This window comes from Chiloscyllium plagiosum, unplaced genomic scaffold, assembly GCF_037043375.1.
Source record: "Chiloscyllium plagiosum isolate Xiang-an unplaced genomic scaffold, Cpla_swu_hap1 HiC_scaffold_28, whole genome shotgun sequence".
Lineage (NCBI taxonomy): Eukaryota > Metazoa > Chordata > Chondrichthyes > Orectolobiformes > Hemiscylliidae > Chiloscyllium > Chiloscyllium plagiosum.
This window is the reverse complement of record NW_028270166.1, coordinates 8,214,698-8,234,567: the sequence shown is the minus strand read 5'-3', so window position 1 is coordinate 8,234,567 and position 19,870 is coordinate 8,214,698. Positions and strand designations below refer to the sequence as shown.

The following is a 19,870-nucleotide window of genomic DNA, read 5'->3' as shown; positions in this document are numbered from 1 at the left end:
CCCCCCTCTCTCTCCCTGTCCCCCCCTCTCTCTCCCTGTCCCCCCCTCTCTCTCCCTGTCCCCCCCTCTCTCTCTCTCTGTCCCCCCCTCTCTCTCTCTCTGTCCCCCCCCTCTCTCTCTCTGTCTCCCTGTCCCCCCTCCCTCTCTCTGTCTCCCTGTCCCCCCCTCTCTCTCTCTCCCTGTCCCCCCCTCCCTCTCTCTGTCTCCCTGTCCCCCCCTCTCTCTCTCTCCCTGTCCCCCCCTCCCTCTCTCTGTCTCCCTGTCCCCCCCTCTCTCTCTCTCCCTGTCCCCCCCTCTCTCTCTCTCCCCCTGTCCCCCCCTCTCTCTCTCTCTCTCTCCCCCTGTCCACCCCTCTCTCTCTCTCTCTCTCTCTCTCTCCCTGTCCCCCCCTCTCTCTCTCTCTCTCCCTGTCCCCCCCTCTCTCTCCCTGTCCCCCCCTCTCTCTCTCTGTCCCCTCTCTCTCTCTCCCCCCTCCCTCTCTCTGTCTCCCTGTCCCCCCCTCTCTCTCTCTCCCTGTCCCCCCCTCTCTCTCTCTCCCCCTGTCCCCCCCTCTCTCTCTCCCCCTGTCCCCCCCCCCTCTCTCTCTCTCCCCCTGTCCCCCCCCCTCTCTCTCTCCCCCTGTCCACCCCTCTCTCTCTCTCTCTCCCTGTCCCCCCCTCTCTCTCTCTCTCTCCCTGTCCCCCCCTCTCTCTCCCTGTCCCCCCCTCTCTCTCTCTCTCTCCCTGTCCCCCCCTCTCTCTCCCTGTCCCCCCCTCTCTCTCCCTGTCCCCCCCTCTCTCTCTCTGTCCCCCCCTCTCTCTCTCTGTCCCCCCTCTCTCTCTCTGTCCCCCCTCCCTCTCTCTCTCTCTCCCTATCCCCCCCTCTCTCTCTCTCTCTCTCTCTCCCTGTCCCACCCTCTCTCTCTCTCTCTCCCTGTCCCACCCTCTCCCCCCCCTCTCTCTCTCCCCCTGTCCCCCCCCCTCTCTCTCCCCCTGTCCCCCCCCCTCTCTCTCTCTCCCCCTGTCCCCCCCCTCTCTCTCTCTCCCCCTGTTCCCCTCTCTCTCTCTCTCTCTCTCCCTGTCCCCCCCCCTCTCTCTCTCTCCCTGTCCCCCCCTCCCTCTCTCTCTCTCCCTGTCCCCCCCTCCCTCTCTCTCTCTCCCTGTCCCCCCCTCTCTCTCTCTCCCTGTCCCCCCCCTCTCTCTCTCTCTCCCTGTCCCCCCCTCTCTCTCTCTCCCTGTCCCCCCCCTCTCTCTCTCTCTCCCTGTCCCCCCCATCTCTCTCTCCCCCTGTCCCCCCCCTCTCTCTCTCCCCCTGTCCCCCCCCTCTCTCTCTCCCCCTGTCCCCCCCCCTCTCTCTCTCTCCCCCTGTCCCCCCCCTCTCTCTCTCTCCCCCTGTCCCCTCTCTCTCTCTCTCTCTCTCCCCCCCTGTCCCCCCCCTCTCTCTCTCTCTCCCCCTGTCCCACCCCCCTCTCTCTCTCTCTCCCCCTGTCCCACCCCCCTCTCTCTCTCCCCCTGTCCCACCCCCCTCTCTCTCTCTCCCTGTCCCCCCCTCTCTCTCTCTCCCTATCCCCCCCTCTCTCTCTCTCCCTGTCCCCCCCTCTCTCTCTCTCTCTCCCTGTCCCCCCCTCTCTCTCTCTCTCCCTGTCCCCCCCTCTCTCTCTCTCTCTCTCCCTGTCCCCCCCTCTCTCTCCCTCTCCCTCCCTGTCCCCCCCTCTCTCTCCCTGTCCCCCCCTCTCTCTCCCTGTCCCCCCCTCTCTCTCTGTCCCCCCCTCTCTCTCTCTGTCCCCCCTCCCTCTCTCTGTCTCCCTGTCCCCCCCTCTCTCTCTCTCCCTGTCCCCCCCTCTCTCTCTCTCTCTCCCCCTGTCCCCCCCCTCTCTCTCTCTCTCCCCCTGTCCCCCCCCTCTCTCTCTCTCCCCCTGTCCCCCCCTCTCTCTCTCTCTCTCCCTGTCCCCCCCTCTCTCTCTGTCCCCCCTCTCTCTCTCTCTCTCTCTGTCCCCCCTCCCTCTCTCTGTCTCCCTGTCCCCCCCTCTCTCTCTCTCCCTGTCCCCCCCTCTCTCTCTCTCCCCGTCCCCCCCTCTCTCTCTCTCCCCGTCCCCCCCTCTCTCTCTCTCCCCGTCCCCCCCTCTCTCTCTCTCCCCCTGTCCCCCCCCTCTCTCTCTCTCTCCCCCGTCCCCCCCCTCTCTCTCTCTCTCCCCCGTCCCCCCCTCTCTCTCTCTCCCCCTGTCCACCCCTCTCTCTCTCTCTCCCTGTCCCCCCCTCTCTCTCTCTCTCCCTCCCTCTCTCTCTCTGTCCCCCCCTCTCTCTCTCTGTCCCCCCTCTCTCTCTCTCTGTACCCCCTCCCTCTCTCTCTGTACCCCCTCCCTCTCTCTCTCCCTGTCCCCCCCTCTCTCTCTCTCTCCCTGTCCCCCCCTCTCTCTCTCTCCCCCTGTCCCCCCCCCTCTCTCTCTCCCCCTGTCCCCCCCACTCTCTCTCTCTCTCCCTGTCCCCCCCCCTCTCTCTCTCTCTCCCCCTGTCCCCCCCCCCTCTCTCTCTCCCTGTCCCCCCCTCTCTCTCTCTCTCTCTCCCTGTCCCCCCCTCTCTCTCTCTCTCTCCCTGTCCCCCCCCTCTCTCTCTCTCTCCCTGTCCCCCCCCTCTCTCTCCCTGTCCCCCCCTCTCTCTCCCTGTCCCCCCCTCTCTCTCTCTGTCCCCCCTCCCTCTCTCTCTCTCTCTGTCCCCCCTCCCTCTCTCTCTCTCTCTGTCCCCCCTCCCTCCTCTCTCTCTCTCTGTCCCCCCTCCCTCTCTCTCTCTCTCTGTCCCCCCTCCCTCTCTCTCTCTCTCTGTCCCCCCTCCCTCTCTCTCTCTCTCTGTCCCCCCTCCCTCTCTCTGTCTCCCGGTCCCCCCCTCTCTCTCTCTCCCTGTCCCCCCCTCTCTCTCTCTCCCCGTCCCCCCCCCCTCTCTCTCTCTCCCCCTGTCCCCCCCCTCTCTCTCTCTCCCCCTGTCCACCCCTCTCTCTCTCTCTCTCCCTGTCCCCCCCTCTCTCTCTCTCTCTCCCTGTCCCCCCCTCTCTCTCCTGTCCCCCCCTCTCTCTCCCTGTCCCCCCCTCCCTCTCTCTCTCTCCCTATCCCCCCCTCTCTCTCTCTCTCCCTGTCCCACCCTCTCTCTCTCTCTCCCCCTGTCCCCCCCTCTCTCTCTCCCCCTGTCCCCCCCCCTCTCTCTCTCCCCCTGTCCCCCCCCTCTCTCTCTCCCCCTGTCCCCCCCCTCTCTCCCCCTGTCCCCCCCCCTCTCTCTCTCTCCCCCTGTCCCCCCTCTCTCTCTCTCTCTCTCCCTGTCCCCCCCTCTCTCTCTCTCTCCCTGTCCCCCCCCTCTCTCTCTCTCCCCCTGTCCCCCCCCTCTCTCTCTCTCCCCCTGTCCCCCCCTCTCTCTCTCTCCCCCTGTCCCCCCCTCTCTCTCTCCCCCTGTCCCCCCCCCTCTCTCTCTCTCTCCCTGTCCCCCCCCCCTCTCTCTCTCTCCCCCTGTCCCCCCCCCCCCCCTCTCTCTCCCTGTCCCCCCCTCTCTCTCTCTCTCTCTCCCTGTCCCCCCCTCTCTCTCTCTCTCCCTGTCCCCCCCCTCTCTCTCTCTCTCCCTGTCCCCCCCCTCTCTCTCCCTGTCCCCCCCTCTCTCTCCCTGTCCCCCCCTCTCTCTCTCTGTCCCCCCTCCCTCTCTCTCTCTCTCTGTCCCCCCTCCCTCTCTCTCTCTCTCTGTCCCCCCTCCCTCTCTCTCTCTCTCTGTCCCCCCTCCCTCTCTCTCTCTCTCTGTCCCCCCTCCCTCTCTCTCTCTCTCTGTCCCCCCTCCCTCTCTCTGTCTCCCTGTCCCCCCCTCTCTCTCTCTCCCTGTCCCCCCCTCTCTCTCTCTCCCCCCCCCCCCCCCCTCTCTCTCTCTCCCCCTGTCCCCCCCCCTCTCTCTCTCTCCCCCTGTCCACCCCTCTCTCTCTCTCTCTCCCTGTCCCCCCCTCTCTCTCCCTGTCCCCCCCTCTCTCTCCCTGTCCCCCCCTCTCTCTCTCTGTCCCCCCCTCCCTCTCTCTCTCTCCCTATCCCCCCCTCTCTCTCTCTCTCCCTGTCCCACCCTCTCTCTCTCTCTCCCCCTGTCCCCCCCCTCTCTCTCTCCCCCTGTCCCCCCCCCTCTCTCTCTCCCCCTGTCCCCCCCCTCTCTCTCTCCCCCTGTCCCCCCCCCTCTCTCCCCCTGTCCCCCCCCTCTCTCCCCCTGTCCCCCCCCTCTCTCTCTCTCCCCCTGTCCCCCCCCCTCTCTCTCTCTCCCCCTGTCCCCCTCTCTCTCTCTCTCTCTCCCTGTCCCCCCCTCTCTCTCTCTCCCTGTCCCCCCCTCTCTCTCTCTCCCCCTGTCCCCCCCCTCTCTCTCTCTCCCTGTCCCCCCCTCTCTCTCTCTCCCCCTGTCCCCCCCCTCTCTCCCCCCTGTCCCCCCCCCTCTCTCCCCCTGTCCCCCCCCTCTCTCCCCCTGTCCCCCCCCTCTCTCTCTCTCTCCCCCTGTCCCCCCCCCTCTCTCTCTCTCCCCCTGTCCCCCTCTCTCTCTCTCTCTCCCCCTGTCCCCCCCCCTCTCTCTCTCTCCCCCTGTCCCCCTCTCTCTCTCTCTCTCCCCCTGTCCCCCCCTCTCTCTCTCTCCCTGTCCCCCCCTCTCTCTCTCTCCCTGTCCCCCCCTCTCTCTCTCTCTCCCTGTCCCCCCCTCTCTCTCTCTCTCCCTGTCCCCCCCTCTCTCTCTCTCTCTGTCCCCCCCTCTCTCTCTCTCTCCCTGTCCCCCCCTCTCTCTCTCTCCCTGTCCCCCCCTCTCTCTCTCTCCCTGTCCCCCCCCTCTCTCTCTCTCCCTGTCCCCCCCTCTCTCTCTCTGTCCCCCCCTCCCTCTCTCTCTCTCCCTATCCCCCCCTCTCTCTCTCTCTCCCTGTCCCCCCCTCTCTCTCTCTCTCTCCCCCTGTCCCCCCCCTCTCTCTCTCTCTCCCCCTGTCCCCCCCCTCTCTCTCTCTCTCCCCCTGTCCCCCCCCTCTCTCTCTCTCTCCCCCTGTCCCCCCCCCTCTCTCTCTCCCCCTGTCCCCCCCCTCTCTCTCTCCCCCTGTCCCCCCCCTCTCTCTCCCCCCCTGTCCCCCCCCTCTCTCTCCCCCTGTCCCCCCCTCTCTCCCCCTGTCCCCCCCTCTCTCTCTCTCTCCCCCTGTCCCCCCCCTCTCTCCCCCTGTCCCCCCCCCTCTCTCTCTCTCTCCCCCTGTCCCCCCCCTCTCTCCCCCTGTCCCCCCCCCTCTCTCTCTCTCTCCCCCTGTCCCCCCCCTCTCTCTCTCTCCCCCTGTCCCCCCCCTCTCTCTCTCTCTCCCCCTGTCCCCCCCCTCTCTCTCTCTCCCCCTGTCCCCCTCTCTCTCTCTCTCTCTCCCTGTCCCCCCCTCTCTCTCTCTCCCTGTCCCCCCCTCTCTCTCTCTCCCTGTCCCCCCCTCTCTCTCTCTCTCCCTGTCCCCCCCTCTCTCTCTCTCTCCCTGTCCCCCCCTCTCTCTCTCTCTCCCTGTCCCCCCCTCTCTCTCTCTCCCTGTCCCCCCCTCTCTCTCTCTCTCCCTGTCCCCCCCTCTCTCTCTCTCTCCCTGTCCCCCCCCTCTCTCTCTCCCCCTGTCCCCCCCCCTCTCTCTCTCCCCCTGTCCCCCCCCCTCTCTCTCTCCCCCTGTCCCCCTCCCTCTCTCTCTCCCCCTGTCCCCCCCCTCTCTCCCCCTGTCCCCCCCCTCTCTCTCTCTCTCCCCCCCCCCCCCCCCCTCTCTCTCTCTCCCCCTGTCCCCCTCTCTCTCTCTCTCTCTCTCCCTGTCCCCCCCTCTCTCTCTCTCCCTGTCCCCCCCCTCTCTCTCTCTCCCTGTCCCCCCCTCTCTCTCTCTCTCCCTGTCCCCCCCTCTCTCTCTCTCTCCCTGTCCCCCCCTCTCTCTCTCTCTCTGTCCCCCCCCTCTCTCTCTCTCTCTGTCCCCCCCTCTCTCTCTCTCTCCCTGTCCCCCCCTCTCTCTCTCTCCCTGTCCCCCCCCTCTCTCTCTCTCCCTGTCCCCCCCCTCTCTCTCTCTCCCTGTCCCCCCCTCTCTCTCTCTGTCCCCCCCTCCCTCTCTCTCCCTGTCCCCCCCTCTCTCTCTCTGTCCCCCCCTCCCTCTCTCTCTCTCCCTATCCCCCCCTCTCTCTCTCTCTCCCTGTCCCACCCTCTCTCTCTCTCTCCCCCTGTCCCCCCCCTCTCTCTCTCCCCCTGTCCCCCCCCTCTCTCTCTCCCCCTGTCCCCCCCCCTCTCTCTCTCCCCCTGTCCCCTCTCTCTCTCCCCCTGTCCCCCCCCTCTCTCCCCCTGTCCCCCCCCTCTCTCCCCCTGTCCCCCCCCTCTCTCTCTCTCTCCCCCTGTCCCCCCCCTCTCTCTCTCTCTCCCCCTGTCCCCCCCCCCTCTCTCTCTCTCTCCCTGTCCCCCCCTCTCTCTCTCCCTGTCCCCCCCTCTCTCTCTCTCTCCCTGTCCCCCCCTCTCTCTCTCTCTCCCTGTCCCCCCCCTCTCTCTCTCTCCCTGTCCCCCCCCTCTCTCTCTCTCTCCCTGTCCCCCCCCTCTCTCTCTCTCTCCCTGTCCCCCCCTCTCTCTCTCTCTCCCTGTCCCCCCCCTCTCTCTCTCTCCCTGTCCCCCCCGCTCTCTCTCTCTCCCTGTCCCCCCCTCTCTCTCTCTCCCTGTCCCCCCCTCTCTCTCTCTCCCTGTCCCCCCCCCTCTCTCTCTCCCTGTCCCGCCCCCTCTCTCTCTCCCTGTCCCCCCCCCTCTCTCACCCTGTCCCCCCCCTCTCTCTCTCTCTCACCCTGTCCCCCCCTCTCTCTCTCTCACCCTGTCCCCCCCTCTCTCTCTCTCACCCTGTCCCCCCCTCTCTCTCTCTCATCCTGTCCCCCCCTCTCTCTCTCTCACCCTGTCCCCCCCTCTCTCTCTCTCACCCTGTCCCCCCCTCTCTCTCTCTCTCACCCTGTCCCCCCCTCTCTCTCTCTCATCCTGTCCCCCCCTCTCTCTCTCTCATCCTGTCCCCCCCTCTCTCTCTCTCACCCTGTCCCCCCCTCTCTCTCTCTCACCCTGTCCCCCCCTCTCTCTCTCTCACCCTGCCCGCCCCTCTCTCTCTCCGTCCCCCCCTCTCTCTCTCCCTGTCCCCCCCTCTCTGTCCCCCCTCCCCCTCCCTGTCCCCCCTCCCCCTCCCCCTCTCTGTCCCCCCCTCCCCCTCCCCCTCTCTCTGTCCCCCCCTCCCCCTCCCCCTCTCTCTGTCCCCCCCTCCCCCTCTCTCTGTCCCCCCCTCCCCCTCCCCTTCTCTCTGTCCCCCCCTACCCCTCCCCTTCTCTCTGTCCCCCCCTCCCCCTCCCCTTCTCTCTGTCCCCCCCTCCCCCTCCCCCTCTCTCTGTCCCCCCCTCCCCCTCCCCCTCTCTCTGTCCCCCCCTCCCCCTCTCTCTGTCCCCCCCTCCCCCTCCCCTTCTCTCTGTCCCCCCCTCCCCCTCCCCTTCTCTCTGTCCCCCCCTCCCCCTCTCTCTGTCCCCCCCTCCCCCTCCCCTTCTCTCTGTCCCCCCCTACCCCTCCCCTTCTCTCTGTCCCCCCCTCCCCCTCCCCTTCTCTCTGTCCCCCCCTCCCCCTCCCCCTCTCTCTGTCCCCCCCTCCCCCTCTCTCTGTCCCCCCCTCCCCCTCCCCTTCTCTCTGTCCCCCCCTCCCCCTCCCCCTCTCTCTGTCCCCCCCTCCCCCTCCCCCTCTCTCTGTCCCCCCCTCCCCCTCTCTCTGTCCCCCCCTCCCCCTCCCCTTCTCTCTGTCCCCCCCTCCCCCTCCCCTTCTCTCTGTCCCCCCCTCCCCCTCTCTCTGTCCCCCCCTCCCCCTCCCCTTCTCTCTGTCCCCCCCTACCCCTCCCCTTCTCTCTGTCCCCCCCTCCCCCTCCCCCTCTCTCTGTCCCCCCCTCCCCCTCTCTCTGTCCCCCCCTCCCCCTCTCTCTGTCCCCCCCTCCCCCTCCCCTTCTCTCTGTCCCCCCCTCCCCCTCCCCCTGTCCCCCCCTCCCCCTCCCCCTGTCCCCCCCTCTCTCTCTGCCCCCCCCCCTCTCTCTCTCTCTCTGTCCCCCCCCCTCTCTCTCTGCCCCCCCCTCTCCCTCTGTCCCCCCCCTCCCTCTCTCTCTGTCCCCCCCTCCCCCCCACCCGGTACCTGTCCCCCCCCACCCTGGTACCTGTCCCCCCCTGTACCTGTCCCCCCCCCCCCCCCCCCCCCCCGGTACCTGTCCCCCCACCCCCCTGGTACCTGTCCCCCCCTGTACCTGTCCCCCCCCCCCCCCCCCCCCCCCCCCCCCCGGTACCTGTCCCCCCACCCCCCCTGTACCTGTCCCCCCCCCCCCCCCCCCCCCCCGGTACCTGTCCCCCCACCCCCCCGGTACCTGTCCCTCCCCCCCCCCCGGTACCTGTCCCTCCCCCCCCCCCCCCGGTACCTGTCCCTCCCCCCCCCCCCCGGTACCTGTCCCTCCCCCCCCCACCCCCGGTACCTGTCCCTCCCTCTCTGTCCCCCCCCCCGGTACCTGTCCCCCCCTCTCTCTCTGTTCACCCCCCCCACCCTCCCTCTCTGTCGTCCCCCCCGGTACCTGTCCCCCCCTCTCTCTCTGTTCACCCCCCCCACCCTCCCTCTCTGTCCCCCCCCGGTCTCTGTCCCCCCCCCCCCGGTACCTGTCCCCCCCTCTCCCTCTCTGTCCCCCTCCTCCCTCTCTCTGTCCCCCCCTCCCCCTCTCTGTCCCCCCCTCCCCTCCCCCTCTCTCTGTCCTCCCCCCTCCCCCTCCCCCTCTCTCTGTCCTCCCCCCTCCCTCTCTGTCCCCCCTCTCTCTCTCTGTCCTCCCCCCCCTCTCTCTCTGTCCTCCCCCCTCCCTCTCTGTCCTCCCCCCCTCTCTCTCTGTCCTCCCCCCCTGTCTCTCTCTGTCCTCCCCCCTCCCTCTCTCTCTGTCCTCCCCCTCTCTCTCTCTGTCCTCCCCCCCGTCTCTCTCTGTCCTCCCCCCTCCCTCTCTCTCTGTCCTCCCCCTCTCTCTCTCTGTCCTCCCCCCCTGTCTCTCTCTGTCCTCCCCCCTCCCTCTCTCTCTGTCCTCCCCCTCTCTCTCTCTGTCCTCCCCCCTCCCTCTCTCTCTGTCCTCCCCCCTCCCTCTCTCTCTGTCCTCCCCCTCTCTCTCTCTCTGTCCTCCCCCCCTGTCTCTCTCTGTCCTCCCCCCTCCCTCTCTCTCTGTCCCCCCCCCTCTCTGTCCTCCCCCCCTCTCTGTCCTCCCCCCCTCCCTCTCTCTCTGTCCCCCCCCGTCTCTCTGTCCTCCCCCCACTCTCTCTGTCCTCCCCCCCCCTTCTCTCTCTGTCCTCCCCCCCTCTCTGTCCTCCCCCCTCCCTCTCTCTCTGTCCCCCCTCTCTCTGTCCCCCCCCGTCTCTCTGTCCTCCCCCCACTCTCTCTGTCCTCCCCCCCCCCTTCTCTCTCTGTCCTCCCCCCCTCTCTGTCCTCCCCCCTCCCTCTCTCTCTGTCCCCCCTCTCTCTGTCCCCCCCCGTCTCTCTGTCCTCCCCCCCCCTCTCTCTCTGTCCTCCCCCCCTCTCTGTCCTCCCCCATCCCTCTCTCTCTGTCCCCCCTCTCTCTGTCGCCCCCCGGTACCTGTCCACTCCCCCCTCTCTCTCCCCCCCCCGGTACCTGTCCCCCGGGGGGTGCTGCTGCCGCTGCCGCTGTCCCTCCAGTTCCAGCGCTGGGGGATGTTCCAGGGGCTGACGCTCCGGCCGCTGATGCTCAGGTTCTGGAGCCACAGGGAGAGCCCCAAACCGAATCCCAGCAACACCATCAGCAGCAGCTTCCACCGCATTTCCCCGGGGCCCCGCTCCCGGCACCGCCTCAACAACACTCACTGACCGACTCACACACACTCACAGCCCGACACCCCCCAGCCCGGGGCCGCCGCTCCGCCCCGCTCCCTCCGCCTCAGCTCCAGCTCCGGCACCGCTCCCGGCCCGGCCACTCCCTCCCCCAGACTGACACACTCCCTCTCTCTCTCTCTCCTCCCCCAGACTGACACACTCTCTCTCTCCTCCCCCAGACTGACACACTCCCTCTCTCCACCCCCAGAATGACACACTCCCTCTCTCTCCTCCCCCAGACTGACACACTCTCTCTCTCCACCCCCAGACTGACACACTCCCTCTCTCCTCCCCCAGACTGACACACTCCCTGTCTCCACCCCCAGACTGACACACTCCCTCTCTCCTCCTCCAGACTGACACACTCCCTCTCTCCTCCCCCAGACTGACACACTCCCTCTCTCTCTCTCCTCCCCCAGACTGACACACTCCCTCTCTCCCTCTCCTCCCCCAGACTGACACACTCCCTCTCTCTCTCTCCTCCCCCAGACTGACACACTCCCTCTCTCTCTCCTCCCCCAGACTGACACACTCCCTCTCTCTCTCCACCCCCAGACTGACACACTCCCTCTCTCCTCCCCCAGACTGACACACTCCCTCTCTCTACCCCCAGACTGACACACTCCCTCTCTCCTCCCCCAGACTGACACACTCCCTCTCTCTCTCTCCTCCCCCAGACTGACACACTCCCTCTCTCCTCCCACAGACTGACACACTCCCTCTCTCTCTCTTCCCCCAGACTGACACACTCCCTCTCTCTCCTCCCCCAGACTGACACACTCCCTCTCTCTCTCCTCCCCCAGACTGACACACTCCCTCTCTCCTCCCCTAGACTGACACACTCCCTCTCTCCACCCCCAGACTGACACACTCCCTCTCTCCACCCCCAGACTGACACACTCCCTCTCTCCTCCCCCAGACTGACACACTCCCTCTCTCCACCCCCAGACTGACACACTCCCTCTCTCCACCCCCAGACTGACACACTCCCTCTCTCCTCCCCCAGACTGACACACTCCCTCTCTCCACCTCCAGACTGACACACTCCCTCTCTCTCTCCACCCCCAGACTGACACACTCCCTCTCTCCTCCCCCAGACTGACACACTCCCTCTCTCCTCCCCCAGACTGACACACTCCCTCTCTCTACCCCCAGACTGACACACTCCCTCTCTCCTCCCCCAGACTGACACACTCCCTCTCTCTCTCTCCTCCCCCAGACTGACACACTCCCTCTCTCTCTCTCTCCTCCCCCAGACTGACACACTCCCTCTCTCTCTCTCTCCTCCCCCAGACTGACACACTCCCTCTCTCCTCCTCCAGACTGACACACTCCCTCTCTCTCCTCCCCCAGACTGACACACTCCCTCTCTCCTCCCCCAGACAGACACAATCCCTCTCTCTCTCTCCTCCCCCAGACTGACACAATCCCTCTCTCTCTCTCCTCCCCCAGACTGACACACTCCCTCTCTCCTCCCCCAGACTGACACACTCCCTCCCTCTCTCCTCCCACAGACTGACACACTCCCTCTCTCTCCTCCCACAGACTAACACACTCCCTCTCTCTCTCTCCTCCCACAGACTGACACACTCCCTCTCTCTCTCCTCCCCCAGACTGACACACTCCCTCTCTCTCTCTTCCCCCAGACTGACACACTCCCTCTCTCTCCTCCCCCAGACTGACACACTCCCTCTCTCTCTCCTCCCCCAGACTGACACACTCCCTCTCTCCTCCCCTAGACTGACACACTCCCTCTCTCCACCCCCAGACTGACACACTCCCTCTCTCCACCCCCAGACTGACACACTCCCTCTCTCCTCCCCCAGACTGACACACTCCCTCTCTCCACCCCCAGACTGACACACTCCCTCTCTCCACCCCCAGACTGACACACTCCCTCTCTCCTCCCCCAGACTGACACACTCCCTCTCTCCACCTCCAGACTGACACACTCCCTCTCTCCACCCCAGACTGACACACTCCCTCTCTCCTCCTCCAGACTGACACACTCCCTCTCTCCTCCCCCAGACTGACACACTCCCTCTCTCTCTCTCCTCCCCCAGACTGACACACTCCCTCTCTCCCTCTCCTCTCCCAGACTGACACACTCCCTCTCTCTCTCTCCTCCCCCAGACTGACACACTCCCTCTCTCTCTCCTCCCCCAGACTGACACACTCCCTCTCTCTCTCCACCCCCAGACTGACACACTCCCTCTCTCCTCCCCCAGACTGACACACTCCCTCTCTCCTCCCCCAGACTGACACACTCCCTCTCTCCACCCCCAGACTGACACACTCCCTCTCTCCTCCCCAGACTGACACACTCCCTCTCTCCTCCCCCAGACTGACACACTCCCTCTCTCTCTCTCTCCTCCCCCAGACTGACACACTCCCTCTCTCTCTCTCTCCTCCCCCAGACTGACACACTCCCTCTCTCCTCCTCCAGACTGACACACTCCCTCTCTCTCCTCCCCCAGACTGACACACTCCCTCTCTCCTCCCCCAGACTGACACAATCCCTCTCTCTCTCTCCTCCCCCAGACTGACACACTCCCTCTCTCCTCCCCCAGACTGACACACTCCCTCCCTCTCTCCTCCCACAGACTGACACACTCCCTCTCTCTCCTCCCACAGACTAACACACTCCCTCTCTCTCTCTCCTCCCACAGACTGACACACTCCCTCTCTCTCTCCTCCCCCAGACTGACACACTCCCTCTCTCTCTCTTCCCCCAGACTGACACACTCCCTCTCTCTCCTCCCCTAGACTGACACACTCCCTCTCTCTCTCCTCCCCCAGACTGACACACTCCCTCTCTCCTCCCCTAGACTGACACACTCCCTCTCTCCACCCCCAGACTGACACACTCCCTCTCTCCACCCCCAGACTGACACACTCCCTCTCTCCACCCCCAGACTGACACACTCCCTCTCTCCACCCCCAGACTGACACACTCCCTCTCTCCTCCCCCAGACTGACACACTCCCTCTCTCCACCCCCAGACTGACACACTCCCTCTCTCCACCCCCAGACTGACACACTCCCTCTCTCCTCCCCCAGACTGACACACTCCCTCTCTCCACCTCCAGACTGACACACTCCCTCTCTCCACCCCCAGACTGACACACTCCCTCTCTCCTCCCCCAGACTGACACACTCCCTCTCTCCTCCTCCAGACTGACACACTCCCTCTCTCCTCCCCCAGACTGACACACTCCCTCTCTCTCTCTCCTCCCCCAGACTGAGACACTCCCTCTCTCCCTCTCCTCCCCCAGACTGACACACTCCCTCTCTCTCTCTCCTCCCCCAGACTGACACACTCCCTCTCTCTCTCCTCCCCCAGACTGACACACTCCCTCTCTCTCTCCACCCCCAGACTGACACACTCCCTCTCTCCTCCCCCAGACTGACACACTCCCTCTCTCCTCCCCCAGACTGACACACTCCCTCTCTCTACCCCCAGACTGACACACTCCCTCTCTCCTCCCCCAGACTGACACACTCCCTCTCTCTCTCTCCTCCCCCAGACTGACACACTCCCTCTCTCTCTCTCTCCTCCCCCAGACTGACACACTCCCTCTCTCTCTCTCTCCTCCCCCAGACTGACACACTCCCTCTCTCCTCCTCCAGACTGACACACTCCCTCTCTCTCCTCCCCCAGACTGACACACTCCCTCTCTCCTCCCCCAGACTGACACAATCCCTCTCTCTCTCTCCTCCCCCAGACTGACACACTCCCTCTCTCCTCCCCCAGACTGACACACTCCCTCCCTCTCTCCTCCCACAGACTGACACACTCCCTCTCTCTCCTCCCACAGACTAACACACTCCCTCTCTCTCTCTCCTCCCACAGACTGACACACTCCCTCTCTCTCTCCTCCCCCAGACTGACACACTCCCTCTCTCTCTCTTCCCCCAGACTGACACACTCCCTCTCTCTCCTCCCCCAGACTGACACACTCCCTCTCTCTCTCCTCCCCCAGACTGACACACTCCCTCTCTCCTCCCCTAGACTGACACACTCCCTCTCTCCACCCCCAGACTGACACACTCCCTCTCTCCCTCCCCCAGACTGACACACTCCCTCTCTCCACCCCCAGACTGACACACTCCCTCTCTCCACCCCCAGACTGACACACTCCCTCTCTCCTCCCCCAGACTGACACACTCCCTCTCTCCACCTCCAGACTGACACACTCCCTCTCTCCACCCCCAGACTGACACACTCCCTCTCTCCACCCCCAGACTGACACACTCCCTCTGTCCTCCCCCAGACTGACACACTCCCTCTCTCCTCCTCCAGACTGACACACTCCCTCTCTCCTCCCCCAGACTGACACACTCCCTCTCTCTCTCTCCTCCCCCAGACTGACACACTCCCTCTCTCCCTCTCCTCCCCCAGACTGACACACTCCCTCTCTCTCTCTCCTCCCCCAGACTGACACACTCCCTCTCTCCCTCTCCTCCCCCAGACTGACACACTCCCTCTCTCTCTCTCCTCCCCCAGACTGACACACTCCCTCTCTCTCTCCTCCCCCAGACTGACACACTCCCTCTCTCTCTCCACCCCCAGACTGACACACTCCCTCTCTCCTCCCCCAGACTGACACACTCCCTCTCTCCACCCCCAGACTGACACACTCCCTCTCTCTCTCTCTCCTCCCCCAGACTGACACACTCCCTCTCTCTCTCTCTCCTCCCCCAGACTGACACACTCCCTCTCTCTCTCTCTCCTCCCCCAGACTGACACACTCCCTCTCTCCTCCTCCAGACTGACACACTCTCTCTCTCTCCTCCCCCAGACTGACACACTCCCTCTCTCCTCCCCCAGACTGACACACTCCCTCCCTCTCTCCTCCCACAGACTGACACACTCCCTCTCTCTCCTCCCACAGACTAACACACTCCCTCTCTCTCTCTCCTCCCACAGACTGACACACTCCCTCTCTCTCTCCTCCCCCAGACTGACACACTCCCTCTCTCTCTCTTCCCCCAGACTGACACACTCCCTCTCTCTCCTCCCCCAGACTGACACACTCCCTCTCTCTCTCCTCCCCCAGACTGACACACTCCCTCTCTCCTCCCCTAGACTGACACACTCCCTCTCTCCACCCCCAGACTGACACACTCCCTCTCTCCACCCCCAGACTGACACACTCCCTCTCTCCTCCCCCAGACTGACACACTCCCTCTCTCCACCCCCAGACTGACACACTCCCTCTCTCCTCCCCCAGACTGACACACTCCCTCTCTCCACCTCCAGACTGACACACTCCCTCTCTCCACCCCCAGACTGACACACTCCCTCTCTCCTCCCCCAGACTGACACACTCCCTCTCTCCTCCCCCAGACTGACACACTCCCTCTCTCCTCCTCCAGACTGACACACTCCCTCTCTCCTCCCCCAGACTGACACACTCCCTCTCTCCTCCTCCAGACTGACACACTCCCTCTCTCCTCCCCCAGACTGACACACTCCCTCTCTCTCTCTCCTCCCCCAGACTGACACACTCCCTCTCTCCCTCTCCTCCCCCAGACTGACACACTCCCTCTCTCTCTCTCCTCCCCCAGACTGACACACTCCCTCTCTCTCTCCTCCCCCAGACTGACACACTCCCTCTCTCTCTCCACCCCCAGACTGACACACTCCCTCTCTCTCTCCACCCCCAGACTGACACACTCCCTCTCTCCACCCCCAGACTGACACACTCCCTCTCTCCTCCCCCAGACTGACACACTCCCTCTCTCTCTCTCTCCTCCCCCAGACTGACACACTCCCTCTCTCTCTCTCCTCCCCCAGACTGACACACTCCCTCTCTCTCTCTCTCCTCCCCCAGACTGACACACTCCCTCTCTCCTCCTCCAGACTGACACACTCCCTCTCTCTCCTCCCCCAGACTGACACACTCCCTCTCTCCTCCCCCAGACTGACACAATCCCTCTCTCTCTCTCCTCCCCCAGACTGACACACTCCCTCTCTCCTCCCCCAGACTGACACACTCCCTCTCTCTCCTCCCACAGACTAACACACTCCCTCTCTCTCTCTCCTCCCCCAGACTGACACACTCCCTCTCTCTCTCCTCCCCTAGACTGACACACTCCCTCTCTCCACCCCCAGACTGACACACTCCCTCTCTCCACCCCCAGACTGACACACTCCCTCTCTCCTCCCCCAGACTGACACACTCCCTCTCTCCACCCCCAGACTGACACACTCCCTCTCTCCACCCCCAGACTGACACACTCCCTCTCTCCTCCCCCAGACTGACACACTCCCTCTCTCCACCTCCAGACTGACACACTCCCTCTCTCCACCCCCAGACTGACACACTCCCTCTCTCCTCCCCCAGACTGACACACTCCCTCTCTCCTCCTCCAGACTGACACACTCCCTCTCTCCTCCCCCAGACTGACACACTCCCTCTCTCTCTCTCCTCCCCCAGACTGACACACTCCCTCTCTCCCTCTCCTCCCCCAGACTGACACACTCCCTCTCTCTCTCTCCTCCCCCAGACTGACACACTCCCTCTCTCTCCTCCCCCAGACTGACACACTCCCTCTCTCTCTCCACCCCCAGACTGACACACTCCCTCTCTCCTCCCCCAGACTGACACACTCCCTCTCTCCTCCCCCAGACTGACACACTCCCTCTCTCCACCCCCAGACTGACACACTCCCTCTCTCCTCCCCCAGACTGACACACTCCCTCTCTCTCTCTCTCCTCCCCCAGACTGACACACTCCCTCTCTCTCTCTCTCCTCCCCCAGACTGACACACTCCCTCTCTCTCTCTCTCCTCCCCCAGACTGACACACTCCCTCTCTCCTCCTCCAGACTGACACACTCCCTCTCTCTCCTCCCCCAGACTGACACACTCCCTCTCTCCTCCCCCAGACTGACACAATCCCTCTCTCTCTCTCCTCCCCCAGACTGACACACTCCCTCTCTCCTCCCCCAGACTGACACACTCCCTCCCTCTCTCCTCCCACAGACTGACACACTCCCTCTCTCTCCTCCCACAGACTAACACACTCCCTCTCTCTCTCTCCTCCCACAGACTGACACACTCCCTCTCTCTCTCCTCCCCCAGACTGACACACTCCCTCTCTCTCTCTTCCCCCAGACTGACACACTCCCTCTCTCTCCTCCCCCAGACTGACACACTCCCTCTCTCTCTCCTCCCCCAGACTGACACACTCCCTCTCTCCTCCCCTAGACTGACACACTCCCTCTCTCCACCCCCAGACTGACACACTCCCTCTCTCCACCCCCAGACTGACACACTCCCTCTCTCCTCCCCCAGACTGACACACTCCCTCTCTCCACCCCCAGACTGACACACTCCCTCTCTCACCCCCCAGACTGACACACTCCCTCTCTCCTCCCCCAGACTGACACACTCCCTCTCTCCACCTCCAGACTGACACACTCCCTCTCTCCACCCCCAGACTGACACACTCCCTCTCTCCTCCCCCAGACTGACACACTCCCTCTCTCCTCCCCCAGACCGACACACTCCCTCTCTCCTCCTCCAGACTGACACACTCCCTCTCTCCTCCCCCAGACTGACACACTCCCTCTCTCTCTCTCCTCCCCCAGACTGACACACTCCCTCTCTCCCTCTCCTCCCCCAGACTGACACACTCCCTCTCTCTCTCTCCTCCCCCAGACTGACACACTCCCTCTCTCTCTCCTCCCCCAGACTGACACACTCCCTCTCTCTCTCCACCCCCAGACTGACACACTCCCTCTCTCCTCCCCCAGACTGACACACTCCCTCTCTCCTCCCCCAGACTGACACACTCCCTCTCTCCACCCCCAGACTGACACACTCCCTCTCTCCTCCCCCAGACTGACACACTCCCTCTCTCTCTCTCTCCTCCCCCAGACTGACACACTCCCTCTCTCTATCTCTCCTCCCCCAGACTGACACACTCCCTCTCTCTCTCTCCTCCCACAGACTGACACACTCCCTCTCTCTCTCCTCCCCCAGACTGACACACTCCCTCTCTCTCTCTTCCCCCAGACTGACACACTCCCTCTCTCTCCTCCCCCAGACTGACACACTCCCTCTCTCTCTCCTCCCCCAGACTGACACACTCCCTCTCTCCTCCCCTAGACTGACACACTCCCTCTCTCCACCTCCAGACTGACACACTCCCTCTCTCCACCCCCAGACTGACACACTCCCTCTCTCCTCCCCCAGACTGACACACTCCCTCTCTCCTCCCCCAGACTGACACACTCCCTCTCTCCTCCTCCAGACTGACACACTCCCTCTCTCCTCCCCCAGTCTGACACACTCCCTCTCTCTCTCTCCTCCCCCAGACTGACACACTCCCTCTCTCCCTCTCCTCCCCCAGACTGACACACTCCCTCTCTCTCTCTCCTCCCCCAGACTGACACACTCCCTCTCTCTCTCCTCCCCAGACTGACACACTCCCTCTCTCTCTCCACCCCCAGACTGACACACTCCCTCTCTCCTCCCCCAGACTGACACACTCCCTCTCTCCTCCCCCAGACTGACACACTCCCTCTCTCCACCCCCAGACTGACACACTCCCTCTCTCCTCCCCCAGACTGACACACTCCCTCTCTCTCTCTCTCCTCCCCCAGACTGACACACTCCCTCTCTCTATCTCTCCTCCCCCAGACTGACACACTCCCTCTCTCTCTCTCTCCTCCCCCAGACTGACACACTCCCTCTCTCCTCCTCCAGACTGACACACTCCCTCTCTCTCCTCCCCCAGACTGACACACTCCCTCTCTCCTCCCCCAGACTGACACAATCCCTCTCTCTCTCTCCTCCCCCAGACTGACACACTCCCTCTCTCCTCCCCCAGACTGACACACTCCCTCCCTCTCTCCTCCCACAGACTGACACACTCCCTCTCTCTCCTCCCACAGACTAACACACTCCCTCTCTCTCTCTCTCCTCCCACAGACTGACACACTCCCTCTCTCTCTCCTCCCCCAGACTGACACACTCCCTCTCTCTCTCCACCCCCAGACTGACACACTCCCTCTCTCCTCCCACAGACTGACACACTCCCTCTCTCCACCTCCAGACTGACACACTCCCTCTCTCCACCCCCAGACTGACACACTCCCTCTCTCCTCCCCCAGACTGACACACTCCCTCTCTCCACCCCCAGACTGACACACTCCCTCTCTCCTCCCCCAGACTGACACACTCCCTCTCTCCTCCTCCAGACTGACACACTCCCTCTCTCCTCCCCCAGACTGACACACTGCCTCTCTCTCTCTCCTCCTCCCCAGACTGACACACTCCCTCTCTCCCTCTCCTCCCCCAGACTGACACACTCCCTCTCTCTCTCTCCTCCCCCAGACTGACACACTCCCTCTCTCTCTCCTCCCCAGACTGACACACTCCCTCTCTCTCTCCACCCCGAGACTGACACACTCCCTCTCTCCTCCCCCAGACTGACACACTCCCTCTCTCCTCCCCCAGACTGACACACTCCCTCTCTCCACCCCCAGACTGACACACTCCCTCTCTCCTCCCCCAGACTGACACACTCCCTCTCTCTCTCTCTCCTCCCCCAGACTGACACACTCCCTCTCTCTCTCTCTCCTCCCCCAGACTGACACACTCCCTCTCTCTCTCTCTCCTCCCCCAGACTGACACACTCCCTCTCTCCTCCTCCAGACTGACACACTCCCTCTCTCTCCTCCCCCAGACTGACACACTCCCTCTCTCCTCCCCCAGACTGACACAATCCCTCTCTCTCTCTCCTCCCCCAGACTGACACAATCCCTCTCTCTCTCTCCTCCCCCAGACTGACACACTCCCTCTCTCCTCCCCCAGACTGACACACTCCCTCCCTCTCTCCTCCCACAGACTGACACACTCCCTCTCTCTCCTCCCACAGACTGACACACTCCCTCTCTCTCCTCCCACAGACTAACACACTCCCTCTCTCTCTCTCCTCCCACAGACTAACACACTCCCTCTCTCTCTCTCCTCCCACAGACTGACACACTCCCTCTCTCTCTCCTCCCCCAGAC

At 64.6% G+C, this 19,870-nt stretch overlaps 1 protein-coding gene across 1 annotated transcript in view; it reads right to left on the bottom strand.

Moving 5' to 3' along the window:
• Nucleotides 1-9,893, bottom strand: part of LOC122565438 (beta-1,4-galactosyltransferase 2-like) — a 78,368-nt gene extending 68,475 nt beyond the window's left edge. The window contains exon 1 of the mRNA XM_087975970.1: nucleotides 9,625-9,893. Within this exon, the coding sequence (XP_087832096.1) occupies nucleotides 9,625-9,790 (166 nt within the window). The 5' untranslated portion in view covers nucleotides 9,791-9,893. The remainder of the gene's footprint in view (nucleotides 1-9,624) is intronic.
• Nucleotides 9,894-19,870: the final 9,977 nt, after the last annotated feature.